This window comes from Octodon degus, unplaced genomic scaffold (genome assembly GCF_000260255.1).
Source record: "Octodon degus isolate 3935 unplaced genomic scaffold, OctDeg1.0 scaffold00067, whole genome shotgun sequence".
Lineage (NCBI taxonomy): Eukaryota > Metazoa > Chordata > Mammalia > Rodentia > Octodontidae > Octodon > Octodon degus.
This window is the reverse complement of record NW_004524643.1, coordinates 7,179,494-7,201,190: the sequence shown is the minus strand read 5'-3', so window position 1 is coordinate 7,201,190 and position 21,697 is coordinate 7,179,494. Positions and strand designations below refer to the sequence as shown.

Here is a 21,697-nt window from a genome sequence, read left to right as displayed (position 1 = left end):
GGCCGCTTGGGGACTTGCACTCACAGCACCCCTGGGGCGCTGGCCAGTGAAGCAGGACTGCCCACGAAAGTGGCCTAAACCATGAAAGTGGCTCTTGTTCTCTAGCAGAAAGAGGCCGTTGTCTGGATGTGCAGAGCACTCAGGATTACTATATATTCCATAAAAATAAATTTAAGGGCTACCTGAATGGGTATGTGCATATACCACACACAAATATAATTTATTCTACATACAATTTAAGACAGGTCGTAATCTATTAAGCCTAAGTACATCTAGGACTAGTGAATACAAATTCAGCTTTTCAGCCAGTAATCACATTGTCAGTGCTCAGTAGTGTGTCCAGTGGCTGCCTTTGCAAAAGATCCCTCTAATCTTGCTTGGGACAAGGACAAAAGGGGAAGGGACATTAAGGGTTGGGGTAATAGAGTTGGCTCAGATCATTAGGAAGCCCAGTAAAGATGCAGTTGCTGTGATACAGTGAAGTGCATTAATTTTATAAACATTCCTTGAGAATGTCCACGGACCTCTACTTCTCTGATGAGTCCCCCAAACAATTCAGTGTGGAAAGGAACTTAATGTGTATATAAGAGAACTCTTTCTGGAAGGAGTGGCTTGAACTCCAGGTACAAGGAACAGCTACAGGCTGGGATGGGTTAGAACTCATTACTCCCTGCGGCCACCTGACTGGTATGAAATGGGCTTTTCCCTGTTCAGGAGGTGGCTAGACCTGAGCTACACAGTAGGCTTGTTAGAACAGCTCCCAGGCCCTGGAAAGAGCCTTCCACAGTGATGGGCCAGTGACTTTTTCCAATGTTTGTTGGCATGATCTTTTAGCAGTAGGGTTTCTTCCCCCACAAAGTGCCCTATTTGGGGCAAAACCAGCAACAAACTATGTGCAGGTGCAGCATAGAGGGGCGGCAGGGTGATCTGAGGCCAGCTGTTTTCTTCAGTTATCTTCTGCTTGGACAGATAACTGGTTTTCTCTAAACTACCCTGTGTGCTGTCTTCCTGCAGCCTCACTGTACCCCAACGATGTGCTCAGAGGGGGAGGACAGATCCGTCCAAGAGTTGTGCTCTTGGGAGGCAGTGACCCCTGCATCACAATCAGCTTCCTGCAATCTGGAAGCCAGAACCGCCATGACATAGGTGTTGCAAGTGTATACTTTAAGCCTGACCTTTGAGCAGTTACAGATGGTGAGACCGAGAATTTCTGCAATCACCCTGGAGGGTGTGACACAACACAAATGCTCTGACTCACGCTGAGGTGGAATACCCAGGAGGGCCACCAGGCTTGACAGAATCAGGGCAACGGACCTTGACTGTCTTGGCCAATCTGTTCATGGGTTCCTTAAAAAGTAGTTGGAGTTAAGGCCCAGCAATAGGCGACTTATTATTTCTAATTTGCTGTAAGATACATCTATGATTGCTAGCTCTGCAGTCCTGTGTATGTATTCTCTGGCCAGGGAGGGAAGTGTGTAGTCAGTTTCAAGAAGTCTGATGTCAGATGTTCTGTGTTCAGAGCCCTCAAGTTGTTATAGGAAGGGGTCTCCTTGGGTTTGACCTCACTGACAACTACAGTCAGGGTCCTGCTCCACCCCCTCCCCAGGCTCTGCCTGCTCCGGTGTGAGAGGATTGTGTTGCCCTCTGACCTTCATGAGCCCCTGCAGGCTGGGCTGGGCTGGGCTGGCTCCTTACCTTCGTCACTGCAGCCAGGGCCCATGCAGGGCTCAAAGTCCTGGGTATCTGGGCAGGGGACGCTGAGGTCCAGCTGTGCCTTCAGCATGCGCTGCCGCATCCTCTTGCCTTTTTCACAGGTGGAAGAGCTGCAGGCTGACCACGGGGACCAGTTGGAGTAGATGCAGGTTTCAGGCGTGTCATCTGCAAAGAGCATTTGACATGTTTTCCTGGGGAGCCAGTAAGATGACAATGAGCCCTCACCCCCAACAGGCTCATCTGGGGACAAGAAAGTCATGAGCCTGAGTGCTCCAGGGATGGGAGCAGCCATTCCCCCGCATTTAAACATTATTTCAGCACCCTAAATGATAGGAATAATTTTTTTGCTATCTCTTTCTCTTAGCACACAAAGAGCTTTTCATTACCAGTCCCCAACCTTAGCAAACATTGTTTCCACATCCACACTGGCATTTCACAGGCAGTTTTAGAAAGCACAAGACTTTTCTTTGGTGTTGCTATTTTGCTTTCTAGTGACATTGGGCCCCCACAATTGTCATGATCAGAGTAAGGAGAGCTGATGTTTGCTAGAGTGTGGATTATGTGACAGTACCACTATAAAAACCTTGTGTGTTTTATCTCTCTGATCTACCAACAATTTTCTGGGAGGTGAGTTGTATTATTATGCCCATTTTGTAGTTGGGGCATTGAAGTAGAAAAGTTACCTTCTTCCCAGGGTCACAGGACTAGTGAGAATCTAGGTTATCTGACTCCAGAGTCTATGAACAAAATTAAGTTCAAGCTATGGCTCTGTCATGGCCTGCTGACTAGAAGCCCAGCCTTGCTGAGGAGGTGGATGCATGTGCCTGCCTCCAAAGCCAATGCCCGGGTCACTGGTAGAGAGACTGGAATTCCAAGAAGCCTATTGACATGCATTTTCATAGCTGTATTAAAGGACTGACACTATTTTATACATACTTCAGTGTCATACCTTTACCTTATAATTTTGGCTTTGATAATCCTTTTTTTTTTTTTTTTTTGGCAGGGGTAGGGATTATTGGGGTTTCAACCTAAGGCCTGGTGTATGCTAAGCATACGCATTATTGCTGAGCTACACTCAAGCCTCCCGATTACTTCTTCGAAGAAATCCTCACAAATGGGGTCGTCAAGTCAAAAGATATGGCTAAGTTTATAGTTCTTAAAAAGATGTGAGCACACTCTGTTCTCAAAGTGGCACACCAATTTCTGTTACCCCTGTGATGAAGGAGAATGACTTACCTTCATCTTTCTCTTCTGGAGCCAGGTCTGCTACAATATCATCAACATTGTCAGGCACAATATTGCATTGTTCCCCCTGTGGAAGGAATTTTAACTGAAGGGCTCACATTAGGAGGAGGAAGAAAGGCTCAGAAGATGGAGGAGGACAGAAGGTCTAATGTGCTCCCTGTACAAATCCTATGCTGTGGTAGACCCCTGGGCCAGCATTTGCAACCTGATCGAAAAAAATGGAGAGCCAGTCAGATAGCTCAGCAGATTAAAGCACCTGCTTAGGCAGACACAGGGCCCGGGGTTTGATCCCCAGAGTGGGGCATGCTGAGACTGCGATTGAGACAGCCTGGTGGCATGCGCCTGTAATCCCAGCACTTGGGAGGCTGAAAACAGGAGGATCACCATGAGTCCAATCTGTGTAGTGAGACCCTGTAGACCCTGTACTCAATTAAAAAAAGAAGAAGAAGAAGAAGAAGAAGAAGAAGAAGAAGAAGAAGAAGAAGAAGAGGAAAGAAAGAAAGAAAGAAAGAAAGAAAGAAAGAAAGAAAGAAAGAAAGAAAGAAAGGGAAGGGAGCAGGAGTCACTATGCAGGGATCCTGACCATGACAGACTTTAGTATCTGACAGTGGGATTTGCAGTAAAACCTACGGGCCTGGGTCGAATCATGCATTTGAACAGCAGGCCTCAACACTGGGTTCATTTTGCTCATTTACATATCAGGATATCATTTGCATATTAGACCTGCTGCCAGGCTCAGGAATCCCATATTCCAAGGCGCTATCTGCCAGGGATCCTGTCAGTCTAGAGCAAAGGGTCCACAGTCTCCCTGGTCCTTCTGATGGCCTTCACCCCAGTACCTTCCGGGCAATTCTCTCGATGACAACTCTGGCTACTTGAGTGATGGACCCGCCCTCTGGATCGTAGAAAGGACTCTGGGGGTGGTCCAGACTGGTCAGAGGCCGGATTTTCTCTTGGGGAATTGTGGGCTTGTTTGGTGACTGCAGGAAAAAGAGAAAGAGAGAAACATAAAACCCATGAAGCAATTTGTTAGGTGGGTCAGGATGAAAATTCTGAAAGGAATTTAACAAGGGTAACTGTACTTGTAGAATTCTGTTTATACCATATGCTGCACTTAGACATGTATAGAGCTATGCTTTCTCATCCCTTCAAAACGTGGAAGCCAGGTCATTCCAGCTCAGCAATGGTGGAGCCAGCTTAGCTTGAATCCAGAGTTCTTCCTACTGACCAGATGGCAAACTTTTTTTCTTTTTTTTTTTTTTTATAGTGGGTCAGATGATAAATATTTTAGGCTTTGTGAGCCACACGGTGTCACAACTACTTAGCTCAGCCCTTGTAAGAGGGAAAGCAGCTGCAGAGAACACTCAATATTTAATTGGGCGAGTAGAGCTAGTCTTGACATCTATTTATAAATCAGGGTTACCGGTTAGATTTGTCTCCAAAACTATACTGTCCTCATGTCTGTTCTAGACTCTTCTTCCACTATGTTTTGGACTTTGATTATAGTTATGTCTGAGCAACAGGACATTCAGAATAATAAAACTCTTTGGCCTTTGGACTGTGGTCTGGCCTTACACAAATACATCAACTTCCTTCTCTTGTTCTCTCCGTTCTTGCTGCCTCTGGTTCCACGTCCTTGCCGAGCTGTCCCCTTGCTGACCTGTAAACTGCTGACACGCAAGCTGCTCCTTAGTCGATTCCCTCTCTGTGCTGTGCTGGTCACTGCACCAGCGTGTCCTAGATCCCTAATGAACATGACGACGACGAGACCTCTCCTGACTCTTGTCCAAAGAGCTGGACTTGCCTTGTGTCCATGACGCCCAGAGCAGGCACACACCTACCTCATAGGTGACCCCGCTGTCAGTGCCAGCATCCCAGGGAATCAGGTCTTGTACCACCTTTTGGACCCAGCCACATTCCTTGGTGCACAGGTCCTCTGCAGACAAGCCCACATTCCAGTCAGGACTCGGGCCCATCATGGTCAAGAAGGACATCAAGTGGCGTGTTCTGTCTACTGAAAATTCAGCTGAGGGTGCTGCTCTCCTGGAAGGCAAACACAGAGACCATTAGTGACACTGGGGGATGCAGGCTGCACATCCTGTGGACAGCTAGCCTACCCACAGCTAGGGAATGAGGGTGACAGGGGAGGCGTTCCTTTGGCCATTACTGGTTTATACTCTCCAATCACTGAGCCCACAGACATGGAGACAACCCTTTGCTCTCACTCCATCCAGCTTTAATATGCTCACCGCACTTACTACCATTTTGTTTCCTTGCTGAGTTATTGTGTAGCTGCCTTTTTTATTTTTTATTTTTGGTGGTACTAGGAATTGAACTCAGGACCTTGGGCATGTCAGGCAAGCACTTATTCCACTGAGCTATCTCCCCAGCCCACGTAGCTGCTTATTGACTGGCATCTGTCACAGTAGAACAAGCTCTGGGCAAGCAAGGTTCTTGTCTGTCTCATGCATGGCTTTATTCCCAGTGTCCAAAACACTGGCTTGGATAGAGTAAGATACTCAGTAAATGTTTTTGAAAAAATGAACAAGTGCTGTGTGTGTATCTAGACTTCCTGGATATGAGATGAACTTTACCAACAAAAACTATTTCGTGGGGCTTACTGTCCCAAGCCTTTAAACACACATTCTCATTTAATCTCTACAATAGCCCTTGGGTAGAGACTATTGGCTCCAGTTTACAGGGAAAGAAACTGAGGCTCAGGAGGCTCCTGTAACTTGTTCAAAGTCACCAAGTTAAGCAGCAGAATGGAGGCCTTAATCAAGGCCGATGTTAGTTCAAGTGTTCTTCCCATCACCAACTTCCACATTTTCCTCCTGCTTTTCATTCCATCACGCCATCAGCAGAGATCTCCTTCTTCCTGTTGCCCCTGTTGCCCTTGAGAGGCTGCCCTGGGCAAGTCCTGGCACTAGGGCGCACTCACTGGCTCAGAGCTGGTTCCCTGGCAGTCACCTCCATCTGGGAGCCAGGGTCCAGCTGCAGAACCAGGCATCTTTGGCTGACAACCCCCAGCTGCCGGAAATAACCTCCTAAGGCTACAGCAGCAAGGGACAACCAGTGTGCATGGGAGAAATCATGGCAGCCCACCACAGAGATTGTGGAGGGAAGGTCACACTTGGTCTCTGACCCATGTCATTTCATTTTCCCCTGTGGGTTATTTGGCCTGGAGAGAAGACATAAAGGAGAATAACTGTTAATGAATTTGGGGACACAGGCTGTAGAGGCAGAGGCTCTCATGACTTGACACCCCTAGCCTGCTAATTATGGGGGAATCTTTGGCCAAAGGCCAGCTGGTCTTGGTCCAGCTGGCAGCTGCTCCTTCTCAGCTGTCAGGGAGCCCCCGTGCCTTCTTCTGGGGCCAGCTGCATCTGCCTGCCCCCACCTGGCCCTGGAAAGTGATGACTACGAACCTGGTGGGGTCTAGGGAACTGGACTGTTGGGCTTTAACAGCACATGGGAGGGAGAGGAGCTGGCATGACCCAGCACCACCTCAAACATCTAAGAGTTCTTGGGCAAATGCTCAAGTCTTTCTGTGCCTCAGAGTCCAAATCTTTAGAATGGAGAGCGCACATACCTACCCCACAGGGTTACTGTGGGTGTCAAATGAGCCAACCTGTGTGCAGTGATTTTTAGTCCAGGCCTTGGATCTGAGTCGTCCGTGCTATGACAGGCTGAACATTCCTCATCTGGATATCGAAAAGTCAAAATGCTTCGAAATCCGAAGGTTTCGAACACCGACCTGACATTGCAAGTAAGGACATCCGCACCAAGAAACTCACACATGAAATTACTTAAAATTATATAAAATGATCTTGAGGCTATATATGGAAGGTGTCTATGCAATGCTGGTTCCAAGCATTTTGGATAAAGGATATGTAGTTTGCGCTATAGTATGAGAGAAGCACTGTAGGGTGTTGTGGAAATGAAGGATGAGAAAGAAGGGACACCTCCACTGCCAGGATGGGGCCTGGGCCAGGAGTGGAGAAGAGCCCGCTCCAGCCCGGGCTTCAGAGCCAGCGGCTTGACAGGGCCTGGTGCTGCCTCCCTCTCTGCCTTTTCCCTGCCCCCTCCATCCCCAAAGTCCCTGTACCCAGCCAGCCTGGCCCTGTATGTACAAGGCTCTGTATGTACATCGGTGGCCCAGGGTCTTCTATGCTTTAGGAAATGTGCTCCTCGGAGCAGCAGTTGTCCAGACTCCTGGAAACTTGCTAGAAAGGCAGCGCACTGGGTCTCTCCCCAGACTTACTGAATTAGTGCTGCCAGCCATCTGCTTTCACCTTTCTGCATGATCCTTGCAGAACTGAACCCTCAGCTCCTGCCCCCTCCTCTGGGAGCTCCAGGGTCCTGCTGACAGTGCGTCCCTGGGGTGCATTCCCATACCCGTTCAGCCATCTATCTTCAGACCTGTGATTCTAATTGCTTCCTTTTGGCCCATCTTCCCTGGACTGGGGGCTCATCAAAGGCCGAAACATTAGGTTGTACTCCAGTACCTGGAGCCTGTTGGGCCACATGAACGCAGACGCAGATGACCCAGGCTACAAACCTGAATAGCTCCAGATGTTGGGCAAGTCACTCACCCACGTGTGAGTCTTAGTGTCTTCATCTAATAATTATATGAGGATCAAATTATAAGAGGCGTTAGGAGGAGGCCTTCAGAAGCTGCTGTGGTATCACCCGGCACAGTCTGCTGTTTAGTTAAGCACAGATCAGAGATTTAATGTCCTTTTCCCACAGGTCATGCTTTGGCATGAAGGCCAGTAGTCTGGGCAGCTTTGGTGGAGACCCAGCTCCTACAGCAATTGCCATCTGGGGAGCTGTGGCATTGTCCACTGAGGGACTCACAGGCCATGGTTTTGCTTGGTCTTGATGTACCTGCCAGGCAGGAACACTGGTATGTGTGTGGCACAGCCTTAAGCCCTGGGGCCCTTGACCCTTGAGGGGTCCAGCAGACCCTTGGGGAGCAGGCTTCCTCTTCTGTTGCTATAGAGACTGAAAGATCCACCTCTTGCCTTCCCATTTTCCTAAGTATAAGATTATGGGTCATGTTGGTCATTCATGTTCTGTACCCTATAAGTGACATAATTCATACTGACAATTTAGGAGAATGAAAACAGCTCTGCTGAAGAGCCTAGAGCCATAGAAATTAGCCACCTGCAACAGGCATCGTTACACTTGTGCAGCTGATCGATGCAACCACGCAAGAACAAAGTCTGTGGAAGCCACTTTGGGCAAATGCATTTGGGTTAACTGGCACATCCAAGTCGGTAGCCCAAGTTGGGGGCCCTCTAGAGCTTGGTATGTATTACAAGGGGCAGGAAATTTAGAGCAACCAATCCCTGCCTACAACAGCCTGGCCATGTGTTGGGTAAAATGGTAAATCTGCATCTGCAGGGGCCAGGGAAAAATCTTCAGTCATCTTCACACTCATTGTATTCCTTTTTCTCATCTTTGACTGACATTTTTCCTGACCTCAAGCCTAGAGTACTACTTCTTGGAGAAAGCATCTCTGACTTCTATACATTTCTCACAACTCCTACCTTCCCACACCCTACTGTGTCCACCCTTCCATGGGAATTGCTTTTTTAAAATTTCATTTATTTATTTATTTATTTATTTATTTATTTTTGTGGTCAATTTAGCCCACGCTGAGGGTGGGGCTGATGCGACATGCGGTGCTAGGGATTGAACCATGGTTCCTGCACTTTAGACCACTAAGCTATCTCGCTGGCCCCCTTGGGAATTTCTTGTTTAATATCTGTCTTCCCCTTTAGTACCCAGTAGATTAGGGGCCATTTTTGTTTTGACAACTTTATCCCACTGCTTGGCTTAGAGATTGACATATAATGTGTATCCTTCAAGTGTTTGTTGAAATAAATGAATTAATCTAGGAAGTGAATTGGGAGTTCTTCTACTCTCCTTGACCTTCAAATTTAATTAAAAACCACTTTAAAGTATTTGTTACTTCTATTATAGAACGATTATTTAAAATAATGAAGTGGGGAAGAATATACGTGACTTTTCTTTAGGAAATGCTAGATCAGATTGAAGTTCTTTAATTTGCTCAAACAATAATAAAAGTTATTATTTCTATATGTCATTTCTTCTGAGAAATGGCATTTTGCTAATTTGATTTCATTTTTCTATTTAGGATTTGAATTTGAATCAGTTTTCTTTTTTTTTTAAATTTATTTATTTGTGTGTGTGTGTGTGTGTGTGTGGCCAGCTCAGCCCACCAGGGGGCGGGGCTGGCTGGCATGTGGTGCTGGGGGATTGAACAGCGGTCCCTGAGCTTTGCTTAGCTTGTTCTAAGTAGGTGCTTTAGACCACTGAGTCATCTCACCAGCCCCTGAATCAGTTTCTAGCAAAGGAAATAGTCACATCATGAACCAGAACACAAAAAACAACAGAAGTGTAACATGCAAAGTGAAAGCAGAAACAGAAATCAGTGAGCAGAAACTGGAGATTCCGTAAGTACCGAGAAAGACTTACAAAAAACAGGTTGTTCAATTTGGAGCAAAAGGGAAGATTATACAACAAGTGGGTTCGGGCTAAGTTATTAAAAAAACCAGAATTGACATCTAATATTATTTGACAAATGAGAATAATAACAAATCCAGGGTCAAATAGGAAGCAGCCAGATCATAGAAAAAAATACAAATTTCAAAAAAAAAAAAAAATACATCTGAAAGGTACAATAGATACTGTGAAAGGGAAGAATCTATTCAAAGGAAGGACCAACTAGGACGAGAGAAAGGAGAAAAGGAAGGGAAGATATATATGCATATATATATCTTGGATAATTGTACTGCTGATTTCTGCTGGTCTGTTGCAAGGAGCAGTTAATGCTTTTTTTTTTTTTTTTCTTTCTCCTTTTTAATTTTGTATAACTTTTTTGACCAATTTTGCTTGCTTGTTTGTTTATTTATCCTATTTTAAGGAAGGGTCTACAGGGTATTCAGGGTCTCACTACTAGATTGGACTCATAGTGATCTGCCTGTTTATAGCCTCCCAAGAGCTGGGATTACAGGCGCCTGCCACCATGTCCAGTCTCAGCTGCCATTTCAGCTCACCCTGGGCGCTGCACCTGCTTGCGGGTGCTTTAATCCGCTGAGCTATTTGGATGGCCTGCTCCATGTTTATAACTGATAATCTGAATATCTAATTTGAAGACAACAATATTGAACATAACAACTATTGCTGAATTCCTTTTGTTTAGTGATAGTCTGTATTGTTTCTATTGTTTTTATTTTTTATTCTCTTTAACAATTTGGTCAGAGAAACAATTTTCTCAGCTTTCAGATAGTAAAAGCAACCACAAAAGAAATATTAATTAATTCACTTATACATTCAGAACATCCTCATCATAGAAGCAGTACACGTTTAATGTTCCTAGACCCATAATCTGAAAGTCCCAAAATCTGAAACTTTTTGAGTACCAGCATGACAGCACAAATGGAAAATTCCACCCCTGACCTCACAAGATGAATTACAGTCAAAATGCAGGTTCACCCAAAAAATCATACAAAATTACCTCCAGATTGTTTATAAGATGTGTATAGCATGCACAGGAAATCTCATTATGGATATGAAAATATTCCAGCGGAAAGAAAATCTGAACTGCTAGACACCTCTTTCTGGCACCGAGCATTTTAGATAATGGACAAACTGTACCTGAATGGTAGGGGAAGGTGACATGGTAGCCGATGCATCCATCAGGTGCAACTGATAACGTGTTAACATATATACAGACAGAATCCAAGTTGTGAAGACCATAATGCCTACCAAAGAAGGCTGTGAGCAGATGACTGGCATCAGAAAAATGAAAAGTACGCAGCAGCCGGGGTTCAATCCCTGGTGTGCTGTGCTGGCCTCGCCCTTGGGGCACGCTGAGCCTGCGATCATTATGAGTCTGATCTACATAGTGAGGCACTGTAGACCCTGTAGACCTTTCCCTAAAACACACACACACACACACACACACACACACACACAAAGACAAGGGATAACATGGAGAACTGTTCCCTCCTTTCATATTCCTAGAGGCAGCAAGGCCCGGACACTGGACAGCACAGTTGGTGGATTTGAATGTCAGCTCAGCCATTACTTACAAGCTACAGAACAGGGGCTGCTACCTCATTTTCACTGCAAATGCTACCTCTGAAAGATGTGCTCAGCACCCCCAGGCTTTGTTGTGAGGAAATTGCTTCTCGTGACCATCACGAACTACGATTCGTAAAGGTTGATTTTTATTCTCCTGCAACTTTTCCAAATAAAACTTCCAAGAACATCATGTAAGAAAACTAGTAAGGCCTTTATATTTCTTCTAGAGATTTATTTTTCTTGCAAAGTTACAGATCCAGCACCAGTAAGACTCTAAGAAGTCCTCTAAACCACTGTCTCACTGATTTCGAATACAGCCAGCCCCCTTCCACACTTGTAGAAACTCAACTCGGTCACAAGGGGGCGCTCCAGCCATTCACTAGGCTGAAGTACAGGGTGGACTTCAGGTCTTTCCGGATGCTCAGAACTGCCGCCCGCTCCGCCAACCCAAGGCCTGTCAGCCTGTGTCATCCTGAGGAGGGAGGTGGACACCAGCAAATGCCACGGGCGGCGCTGATTTAAGTGCAGGATGCCTCTGACTTTCCGGGGAAATGTGGCTTGGGATTTCTGGAGAAGATGAACATATCTGCCGTCTGCAGCCTCCCAAACACTGACCACCGTGTAATCAATTGTTAACTAAGCTTGTTCGCAGCTGGGAATAATTTAAGGCGACAACAGTCCTTTCCAGGACTCGTTATAAGAAAGGGAATAAATAATTCTAGGCATTCAGACCACACCGGAGAAACCGGGTGATGGAAATTCAGAATGGATTTGCAGGAAACCTGGGCATTTTCCACTTAGGTGCCAGAGGAACTAGGGAAGGACGCCGGATTTGCTCAGAATCTGTCTTTCCCATCTCTGCCTGTGCGCTGGGTTGTCGGAGCTGCAGCTTGATTTATTGAACTAAACAAGTCAGCAACTGATTTGTTCATTCACTGCTGTCCTTTGAGAAGTGCTGCTGGGGATAAAGATGAAGATCATTGAAAAACAAGTCAGTTTCAACAGGCAGGACCTTGCAAAGTAGGTCACCCCGGCTTTCCACTGGGCCGAGGAGGCTGGAATGCCACTAACCTCAATTGAGCGGGCTTGGGGAGGCGGGGCAGGGCTGCTGCACAAAACAAAACTTGGCTTCGTGTAGGCTTCCTAATTTGACTTCCTAATGAGATTTGGAAGAGGAGAGGGGAGCCTAGGCTATGAGAAAAATCAAAGGAAAATTCCTTTCCCTTGACAAGCTGGTAGCAGGGAGGCAGTGGAGAGGTCTCCTCGGGTGTTTGGGAGGTCTGAGTGTTGGCCGCAGGGCCAAGTTCTGCTGGGGTCCAAAGAAATCCAAGGGCTGGGTGGGAGAAGGTACCCCAAAATAGTTCTTGGGATTTTTGAACAAGTCTCATTCCACCTTGATAAAAAAGGCAGCTAAAAAAAAAATAATAATAAAACAACAAAAAAACTATTGATTTTTATCTGCTTGGAGCTGCAGCCCAGTCTTCTTCCACAGAAAACTACACCAAAGAGTCGCCCCTCCACCCTGGCTCTATAAGCGCCGTGGACGCTCCCCTGTGCGTGCATGCGTGCGTGCGCTCGCTCTTCCTCCTCCCTCAGCAGAGAGGGTTCTCATTGAGGTCACACGTGACCTGCGCGTCCAGAAAGCCCAGGAGCGTTTTGGAGCCCTGTCTCACTTGATCTCCGAGATGCACGGACCCCAGCTGGTGGCTCTTCTGGAATCCTCTTCCCCTGGCTTTTGGGCACCAAGCTTCCTTCTGGAGCTCATTGCTGTTCCCGTTTCCTACTTGCACAAGTCCTCAGTGTGAAATGTTGGAGCGCTCTGGGCCTCAGTCCCAAGCCCACGCCTCCTTCTCTCAAGCGTTCTTTCCTCTCAGCTTCTGGCTGTGGTCATCTCCCACGATTCTCAGTTATACTAACGGTACCTGGGTCCACGACCTTGATTCTTTCCATGATCCTGGCCACAATCTGAGCTGGATGAGGACCGAATCAAATTCAGTGGGTAGGTTCAGTGTTGTCCTCACCAGGTCGTTTCATCTAGTTTCATGCAGTTTGGCTTGGGACCACGATCCTGGAGATAACCGAGTTTGCGAACCGAGTACTACCGTAAATGAACACAGGATTCTTACCCTGAAACTTAGAACTGTACAACTGACTGGGTACTGAACGCTTCTATCTGGATTTTTTTTGGGGGGGGGTATGTGTGTATGATAACTGAGGGTTGAACCTAGGACTTTTGCATTAACTACATCCTTAGCCTTTTTAGGTTTTAAAATTTGAGAGGAGGTCTCTCTCTGTCACCCAGCTTGGGGCCAAGCTGGCAACCCTGTTCCAGCGTCCCAGAGAACTGGTACTACAGGCATGTGCCACCGTACCCTGCTTTCCACCCGGATATCCTGACGTCATCTTAACAAAGAAGCTGTCAAACGGAGCGCATGGGCTTCCCCATCAAATGTCCCTGAACGCTCCAGTCTTGTGGGTGGCATCACCAATTCCTTGTTGAGGCTCACTACGCACCAGGGAAGCCTTCAGACTACTGTTTCCCTCACTCTTTCTTAACCTGCCACGGAGGCCTGGGGGATTGCCTCCGAAAGGCACCCCTCCCGTGGATGCCTCCCCTGCCCCACTAACACTACCCTGCCCACTGCATCTGCCACCTGGCTGTTCTCACCTCATCTACCTTTTCACACTGGAGCCAGAGTGGTATTGTTTTTCAAATGCAAATCTGATCTTATCATCCTGCTCAAAAAACGCTTCAGCGATTTCCCATTCCTTTTCACGGAAAAAGCAAAAATTTTAATGTTGCCTGCTTGGTGCCACAGAAAGCTCATCTTTGCCTTCAGGATCCAGTTGCAATGGCAGCCTTTCAGTGTCCTAAATGTCCTCTCCTTGCTCTTCATTGGAGGCCTTTGTATACAAGTCACTGCGGGTGCTTAGGGCTGCTCCTCCCTCCCCCCATCCTTGTTTGCTGCTTCACTCGGTCAACTCCTGGGCCCTCAGGTCTTGAGCCCCTTGTCATTGCCTCAGGACTTCACTCCCCGCAGTGACCCTTCGCACACTGCCAGGCCACCTCATGCCATTCCTTCACAGCTGACTCACATCTATTCCTGTGACCATTGAATAAACATCAGCTGCACGAGGGCTAACTGGCCCCTACCTCGTCCCGTAGTACCTTTCACGGTGCTTTGTGTAGGAGATGTCAGTAGCGTTTGTTTGATCAATGATATGTTTCTGTCACCCTCGACAGCAGGACACAGGGTCAACGCAAGGTTTTACTTCGTTTATTTTTGACGCAGAATTCAGAGGAACCAGTGCGGTCACACTGTTAACGTCATGCTGCTCAGAAGCCTGACTGGAAGCTACACATGTTGGGACTAATTAAAAAGTGAGAAAATGAGCGAGTTGTTATTTAACCGCAGGGATGGTGTTACAGGGAAGTGTAGACACATTGGAGTCAGTCAGCTGGATAAAGTTGGCATTCTAGTTTCACGCTTCTTTATGGGGTGGGTGGCAGGACTTGAACTCAGGACCTCATGAGTTAAGCCCCTCTAGTTCCACTCCTTTTTTTTTTTTTAAATGTATTTGATACAGGGTCTCACCTGTCTTCAGCATTCCTAGCGCTGGGATTACAGGCATGTGCCACCATGCCTGGTCATTGTGGCTGGCTCAGTGTGCCCTGTGCTTGTGCGGGGGAGGGCAGGGGGTGTTCTGTGGTGCTGGGGATCGAATCCCAGTCCCTGAGCTTGCCTACGCAGGCACTTAGTCCACTGAGCTATCTCGCCAGTCCTCTAGTTCCACTCTTGAAGGACCCGGATGATGATACTGGACCCGTAAGCTCTGAGCCTCAGCCTCACCATCTGTAAACTAGATTTACTTTGCAGGGCTACTACAAGGGTTAAGCTGGTTAATATATGTGTGTGCCTACTAGGATACTTGGGTACCCAGTAGGTGCTTGAGGATGTGAAAATATTTCCACATCTTTTCTTTCTTTAATGTCTCCCTCCTTTCCTAAACGTACATTGCTTTGTAGTTGTCATTCTTTCTAACTCCAGGCTCCCCAAAGTGTATGGATTCCTTAGCGATGTAAAACTTGGCACCCACAGCTGTGGTCCAGATGCCACCCACCTACTGCTGTCCTTGCGCACCTGCTTTCTTGGAGGACCCAGCGATGAGAGGTTCATGTTTAGCTCTTGGGGCCTGGAAACCAGGAGAAAGTAGGGAATAACGCACAACCTGAGCAAATAGATTTGGGCTGACCTAATCGCTACCTGATGTCAGTCACACAGGAGGAGCCAAGGGTGAGCTCCCAGGGGCCTTTCTGGTGGATGGAGATGGGACAGCAAAGCCTTCCTCACCAGGAGATGCTCTGGGGCAGGGTCCTGCAGGCTATCGCTTCTCATGGAGGGGCGGGAGCTGCCTGAGTGTGAGCTTCCTCAGGAGAGGGCCCAGGGCAAGCCTTGGTGGCCACTGCAGGCCCGAAAGCCTCCATGCGGCCAGCTGCGCTGGCTTCGCTCAGCTCTCCAAGGATTGGCTCTCTTTCCCTCCTCAGACCTCCACTTTCAGCCTCAGAGCTCCCGGCCTGGGTCAGTTGTGATTGGTAAGGAGCATTCTTCCAGGCCTTGGTGTGTCCTCTTGTGCTAAGCCTCTCCCCAGCCCAGACTGGGCCACATGGCTTCTCTCGTCCTGCCAGTGATGTCCCTGGAGTAGAGGTCTACCACAATGACATCATGTATTGCATATTCTACGTACACAGGTTTACGCCAAGGGCAAATTTGGAGTAAGGACCTCTGTTTGTCTGTCTCCTCTTTAATCTGAGCAGCAGGGACTGTGTGTAGCACTGGCACATAGTAGCTGTGTAAAGAGCTGTTAGTTTATTGAATGGGTAAGGGGCAGGCACCAGGTGCTTGGCAGCAGCTTTCCCGTTGTAGCCAGTCACACATGAGTGTACCTCGTCCCAGGCTTCTGCCCCTTCCTCTGGGGAGAGCTCCTGCTAATGTCCTGTGATGTTTTCCTATCATTTTTTTGCCTTGGCTTTTCTTCAGCTGAGCTGGATCTCATGCATTACCTGCTCTGTTGCTGTCAGCATCAACAGCACTGTTGATGGTGCACGTTCCTCCACAGAGGGGCTAGCTAGCCCATTTGTTGTAAACTGTTCTGCTCAAAGATGAATGGAAATTGAAAGTTGTCCAAAGAACTGCACAGGATTCCCAGAGTGAGGTACAGAGTGGGGAACAGAGGAAATGAACCCAAAGGAAAGGGATGCTGGAAATAAAGCATGTTCATGTTCACTGTGACACCTGTCAACCCAAACTAAGGGTGGGGACTTGGTCCTGGAGGCTAAGGGTCACAGACTCCAAGAAGGGGGTAGAGTATGAAGCAATAGGCTCAGATTCTTAAAAATCACTCTGGAGATATATGGATGAGAAATTGCATTGGAAGAGACTCTAGACGAATGAAGTGAAGTATTCCAGGCATGAGAAGATAGTGGTGGTCTGAACTAAGCTCAGGAGCACAGCTGACAGGGACTAACTTATGAGATACTAAGAAGACAGGGTCAACAGGACTTTGGGACTCACTGTACTTTTGAAGTTTCTCCACATGGGGAAGAACTAGTTGTGTGAAGGTGATGGGTTCCATTTTGGACACAATGAGTTAAAGGATATATGGACCATCCATAGAGAAGTGTCCAAGAAACTGATGGATGATGGTGTATCCATTCACTCATCTATCTATCCATCCATCTACCCATCCACACATTCATATATCCATCTATCCATCCACCCATCCATCCATCCATTCATCTGTTCACCTACCCATCCATCCATCTATCCATCCATCCATCCATCCATCCATCCATCCATCCATCCACCCACCCACCCAGCCAGCCACACATCCATCTGTCCATCCATCCACCCATCCACCCATCCACCCATCCATCATCCATCCACCCACCCACCCATCCACCCACTCATCCATCCACCCACCCATCCATCCACACATCCATCCATCATCCATCATGGGAATGAGATTTTAAGAATAAATAGCATGTCTCTGGCCACCAATCTCCAGGGCAAGGAAGTCTCCAAGAGACAGAATATATTGAACAGAGAAGGGGATTGAGAATAGGATTCAGGGTAAGCCCAGATCTCTGTGAGTCACACTCACTTAGAGGGAGTATACCTGGGTGCTCTTAGGGCAAATGTATGTCTGATCTGTTGTGGCTGAGGGCATGAATGATGACCACTGGGAGAAACCAAGGCATGCATGATACCCCACACTTGAGTAGTATTTTGCCTGCTGGTTCATTACTGACTTTAAAACATAGTTTGTAGTAGCCATTAGATAGGCAGCTTCCAGTACAAGGCTAGGAGGGAAGGGCCAGGGGCTGTTTGCTACTTACACATTGAGAGGTTGCCAGGCTGGCCATTGGGCTTTGGCTTTGATGACAGTGAGGACTTCATCACTCTGAAAAAAAAAAAAAAGAATGACAAATGTTTAGTGAACAGAGTTGGGCTCATGGGAATAAGAGGGATTTAACAGGGACATTGTCTACTACCATGCTTTTACCTGCTGTTGAGGCTCTATCTGCCCCAGTGTGCACCATCTTGCCCCATGATGGGGAAACCTCGGAGTCTCAGCAATACCAGGAAGTGGCACTGAGTGTCCTGTGTGCCTGGTTGGCCCAGACACAGATGAGCTTGCCCAGCTACTCCTCTGCTTTCCAGCCTGGCCATCCCCTAGTAGAAGCAAAGCCCGACCTAGACTTCGCCCTGTTGGCTAGACTTCCAGATTGCATTCAGCCTGCAGGGCCAGTCATGTGTCCAGGCCTTGAGTGGTGTCTACTCTGGGCCAGCAGGCACCACAGGGCTGCCAAGATTTTAACCCAAGGACTGTCACTTCTGGCCTTCCTTAGTATTGAGACACTGTTCCTTGGACTGAAGTTGGAGCAAAGCTCAAGCTCCACATACCTCACCCCACTCATGAGATTCTGTTCTATTTTGCTTTGGACACTGTGCAGAATACTATTAAAGCATGGAGAACCTAAAATAATTTTTACATGAATAATTTGATAATTGACATTTCGAAAGAAAGAAGTAGTCATTGTTGAGTAAAAATCAGAACTTCACTGATCTCATTTTACTTGGAGATTTGGTTTCGTGTCTTAGTTTCACACTAGGGGGTGAAAGGTGTCCTGATGTCCATAAAGCTTAAGGCCCGCACAGGCACAAACTCAGCTTTGGGAGAGGCTTTCCCCAGAGTGGCCTTGGCTGGCCCTAAATGTCCCCTTCTTCTGCTTGGGCTCAGCAGTGCTCAGACACCATCATCTATTATGCATAGAAGACTCTAAGAATGTCACCAGCTTGGAAAGGAAGAGCTTTCTCACCAAGTGAACAGATTCCTGAGTTCCCAGGGGCAGAGATCAGTTGGCTGGCTTGCAGCTACACCCCAGCCCTCAGAGCTGTGCCTGCCGTAGGTGCCTGGAACATATTTGCAAGGAACTGATGAGCTTCTCTCTGGTTGTGTAACTTGCCTAGGAAACCTCACAGCCTTAAGGAAACTGAGAAGGTGTTGGGAGCGGATGAAGCTGGAAATTGGTCCTATGTGTGAGGGCAGGACAAAGCCACAGTGCCTCAAGCAGTCAGGCTACCTCAGTCTGGAGAAAAGCATCCTGCCTGGACAATTTCAGTCATTAGTCTCGAGGCAATCTTATGTCTCATGATACTAACTTTGCAAAGGTATAAATAAATGCCTCTACTATTGTTGTTAGGTCTTCTGCCCATCAGGTAAAGAGGCCTCCACCTAATCGAGCTCTTGTCTCTTGTCTATCTTTTTCTCATTCCTACCACAGCTTCTCCCTAGGTTTCAGTGAGAGACCAAGGAGTCCCTACGGGGAAAGAGGCTAGACATGTCTTCTAGACTCAGGTCCAAGTGTGATAAAAAGCCTTCTCAAGGGGCCAGGGAGATGGCTCAGTGGAATAAGTGCTTCCCTGGCAAGCGCAAGGGGCTGAGTTCAATCCCTGGTTCCACAAAAAAAAAAAAAAAAAAAAAAAAAAAGCCTTCTCAGTGCAGTGTCTTTTTCTGCAGGGTCATTGGGTGGAAGGGGAGGGGCACCTCCAGAATGGCCGAGGCCTGCACAGATGGTTGTGGGGGAGGTGGTGGGCAAGAATTAAGTCCACAGGACAAGTCAGCAGAGATCACAGCCTCTTTCTGGGTACAGGGTCCCTAGGGTGTCCACTTTGGGTTGGAGGAAAGAATTGTCAGATATGCAGACCCCCACACGTCCACAAATCTGCAGGCAAGCATTTCCTAGGGGCACCTGAGCAACTGCATTTCTCAAGGAAGATTAACTCATTTACAGTGTCTCCCTCCTAATAAATACGTGGTGACTAACTAGGAGAAGCTGATATCCACAAAGTCATGGTTGCAATAGGAGCTGTTTCTTGAATGCCAGCTCTGTATTTCCTTAATTTGTGTATGCCACACAGAGTCCTTCATCGACCCTGGAGCCCTGGTTTACCTCCAGCGAGCCATCCACCGGCTGTCTGGAGTGGCCTGCCAGCTTTCTCCAGCTCCAGCGCCTCACACCAATCAGGTTCCAAGTCTACCTGCATTCAAGCCCATGACTCTACCATCCCCACTCCCTACCCATCAAGGGCTCCTGCAGCCTCTGTGATCACGTGATTCCTGCTCTTTGCCTATACATCTCGCCCTGGTCTGCGTCACCTTTGTTTTTTACTTACAGAATCATACGCACATATTATGCCAAACTTCAGCATCACAGAAGCATACAATGTACATGTTGAGCACGCTCCACTTCAACATCTATCAGCGTTCTGTCTTATTCTCTTCCAGAATGTGATAATCTGGTATGGCTCTTTCCAACCTTTCACTATACAATGCAACTCTGTGTACCTATAGCTTCCCCACAAAAACTGCACCATACTGCATATTTTGTTTTTTTGCCATGACTTTAACAAATTTCCTTAATACATTATAGAAAATACCTTAGTACTCTACCGAGTGGGAGACTTTTCATTAGAGGGTGTTATAGACTGTATATGATGTATACTAAGCACCGTATAGCCTTCCTCCTTTCTAGCTTTTAAAGTGTTGGAGGTCTGCAAAATTATGGCAAGCTGGGTTGAGATGTGAAAATGAAATCCAAGATATGAAGTATAAGTGACAAGATACTGTTTCCTGAAAGTCCTTTGCCCTCGAAGAAATTCTTCACTAAACAATAAATCAGTGCAGGTGGGGTGAAGGTGGCCGCAGGTGAAGGTAGCTGGTCCTGCAGATACACTCTGCTTTACAATGAAATCTCAATGCTCAGGTCGCAGCCAATGACCCCCGGATTCTGCTTTTGCAGCATATGCCTCAATAAAGATATTTTGGGGGGCTGGTGAGATGGCTCAGTGGTCTAAAGCACCTACTTAGAACAAGCTTAGCAAAGCACAGGGACCACGGTTCAATCCCCCAGCACCACATGCCAGCCAGCCCTGCCCCTGGTGGGCTGAGCTGGCCACACACACAAATAAATAAATAAAAAATTTAAAAAAAAAGATATTTTGGACCCTCCATTAGTGTTTATTGCTGGTGATGAAATTCTGCTTGTGTGGTGTGGTTCTGTGGAGGCTCCAGAATGCTGAAGCCAATATGTGACAGTTTCTGGCTGTCACTCGCTTTGTCCAGTGGTGACACAACATCTGTCTCATCAACAGCTTGTTCCTTTATGTGACCATACATGCTACTTAATGAAATTTAAAAAAAATGAATTATTCATGTTGAAGTATCAATGTTCTCTGATATAACCTAAGTTCCACAGTAATAGAGAGGCTGGGTGTGGTGGTGCCTGCCTGTCGCCTCCGTGCTTGAGAGGCAGAGGCAGGAGAATCGCTGTGAGTTTAAGACCAGCCTGAAATAGGTAGCAAGACCTTGTCTCAAGAGAACTAGGAAGAAAAATGGAGGAGGTCTGGCTTAATTAAGGGCCATGTCCAAATACACAGGAGTGCACAGTTAATTGTTCTAAAAACAAAACACATCGTTCTTTTTGACATAGATGTAGAATTCCTAGCACTCCATGTAACTAGCTTTACTGGGGGCAGTTAACTGTTTCCATGAATGGCAGCGATGAAAATTGGTGTGAATATATTTCCAAGGGTTCCTGTGTCTTTGATTCCTGGGAATGATCAAAAATGAGGAAATTTTGTGGGAAATTGTAGAGGGGCCAACTAAACCGCCCTCCAAATGTCCCTCTCAGAGAATACCCCCAGCGAGAGTGCACATGTGCTCAGGTCCTTGTGACTCTGGACACAGTGGACTCTGTCTGCCCTGAAATATTCATGAAGACAGCAGGTAGGAAAGCAGAGTAGTCCGGAGCACAGGCTAACTGTAGGGTCACACCTGAGTTCAAATCCTGACCCCACAACTTATGAGCTGCGTATATCCTTTGTCAAATCTCAGCCTTCGTTCTCTCATCTGTGAAATGGGCTTAGAAAGAAACCTACCCCATGCAGTTGTCAGAGGAGCAAAATGACACAGTCTACAGAATGCGTCAATTCTGTACCTGCGACATATAGCAAATACCATAAACATCAGCCATTCTTTTTTCTTTCTTTCTTTCTTT

The 21,697-nt window shown here is 47.1% G+C and overlaps 1 protein-coding gene across 1 annotated transcript in view; it reads right to left on the bottom strand.

Annotated features, from left to right (window-relative positions):
* The window catches only part of Spon1 (spondin 1), a 317,562-nt gene that overhangs the window by 7,203 nt on the left and 288,662 nt on the right, over positions 1–21,697 (bottom strand). Inside the window, exons 7-11 of the mRNA XM_004634900.2 lie at positions 17,474–17,538; positions 4,800–5,001; positions 3,798–3,938; positions 2,950–3,025; positions 1,696–1,878 (exon numbers count right to left, since the gene is read on the bottom strand). Coding sequence (XP_004634957.1) covers positions 1,696–1,878; positions 2,950–3,025; positions 3,798–3,938; positions 4,800–5,001; positions 17,474–17,538 — 667 coding nt within the window. The remainder of the gene's footprint in view (positions 1–1,695; positions 1,879–2,949; positions 3,026–3,797; positions 3,939–4,799; positions 5,002–17,473; positions 17,539–21,697) is intronic.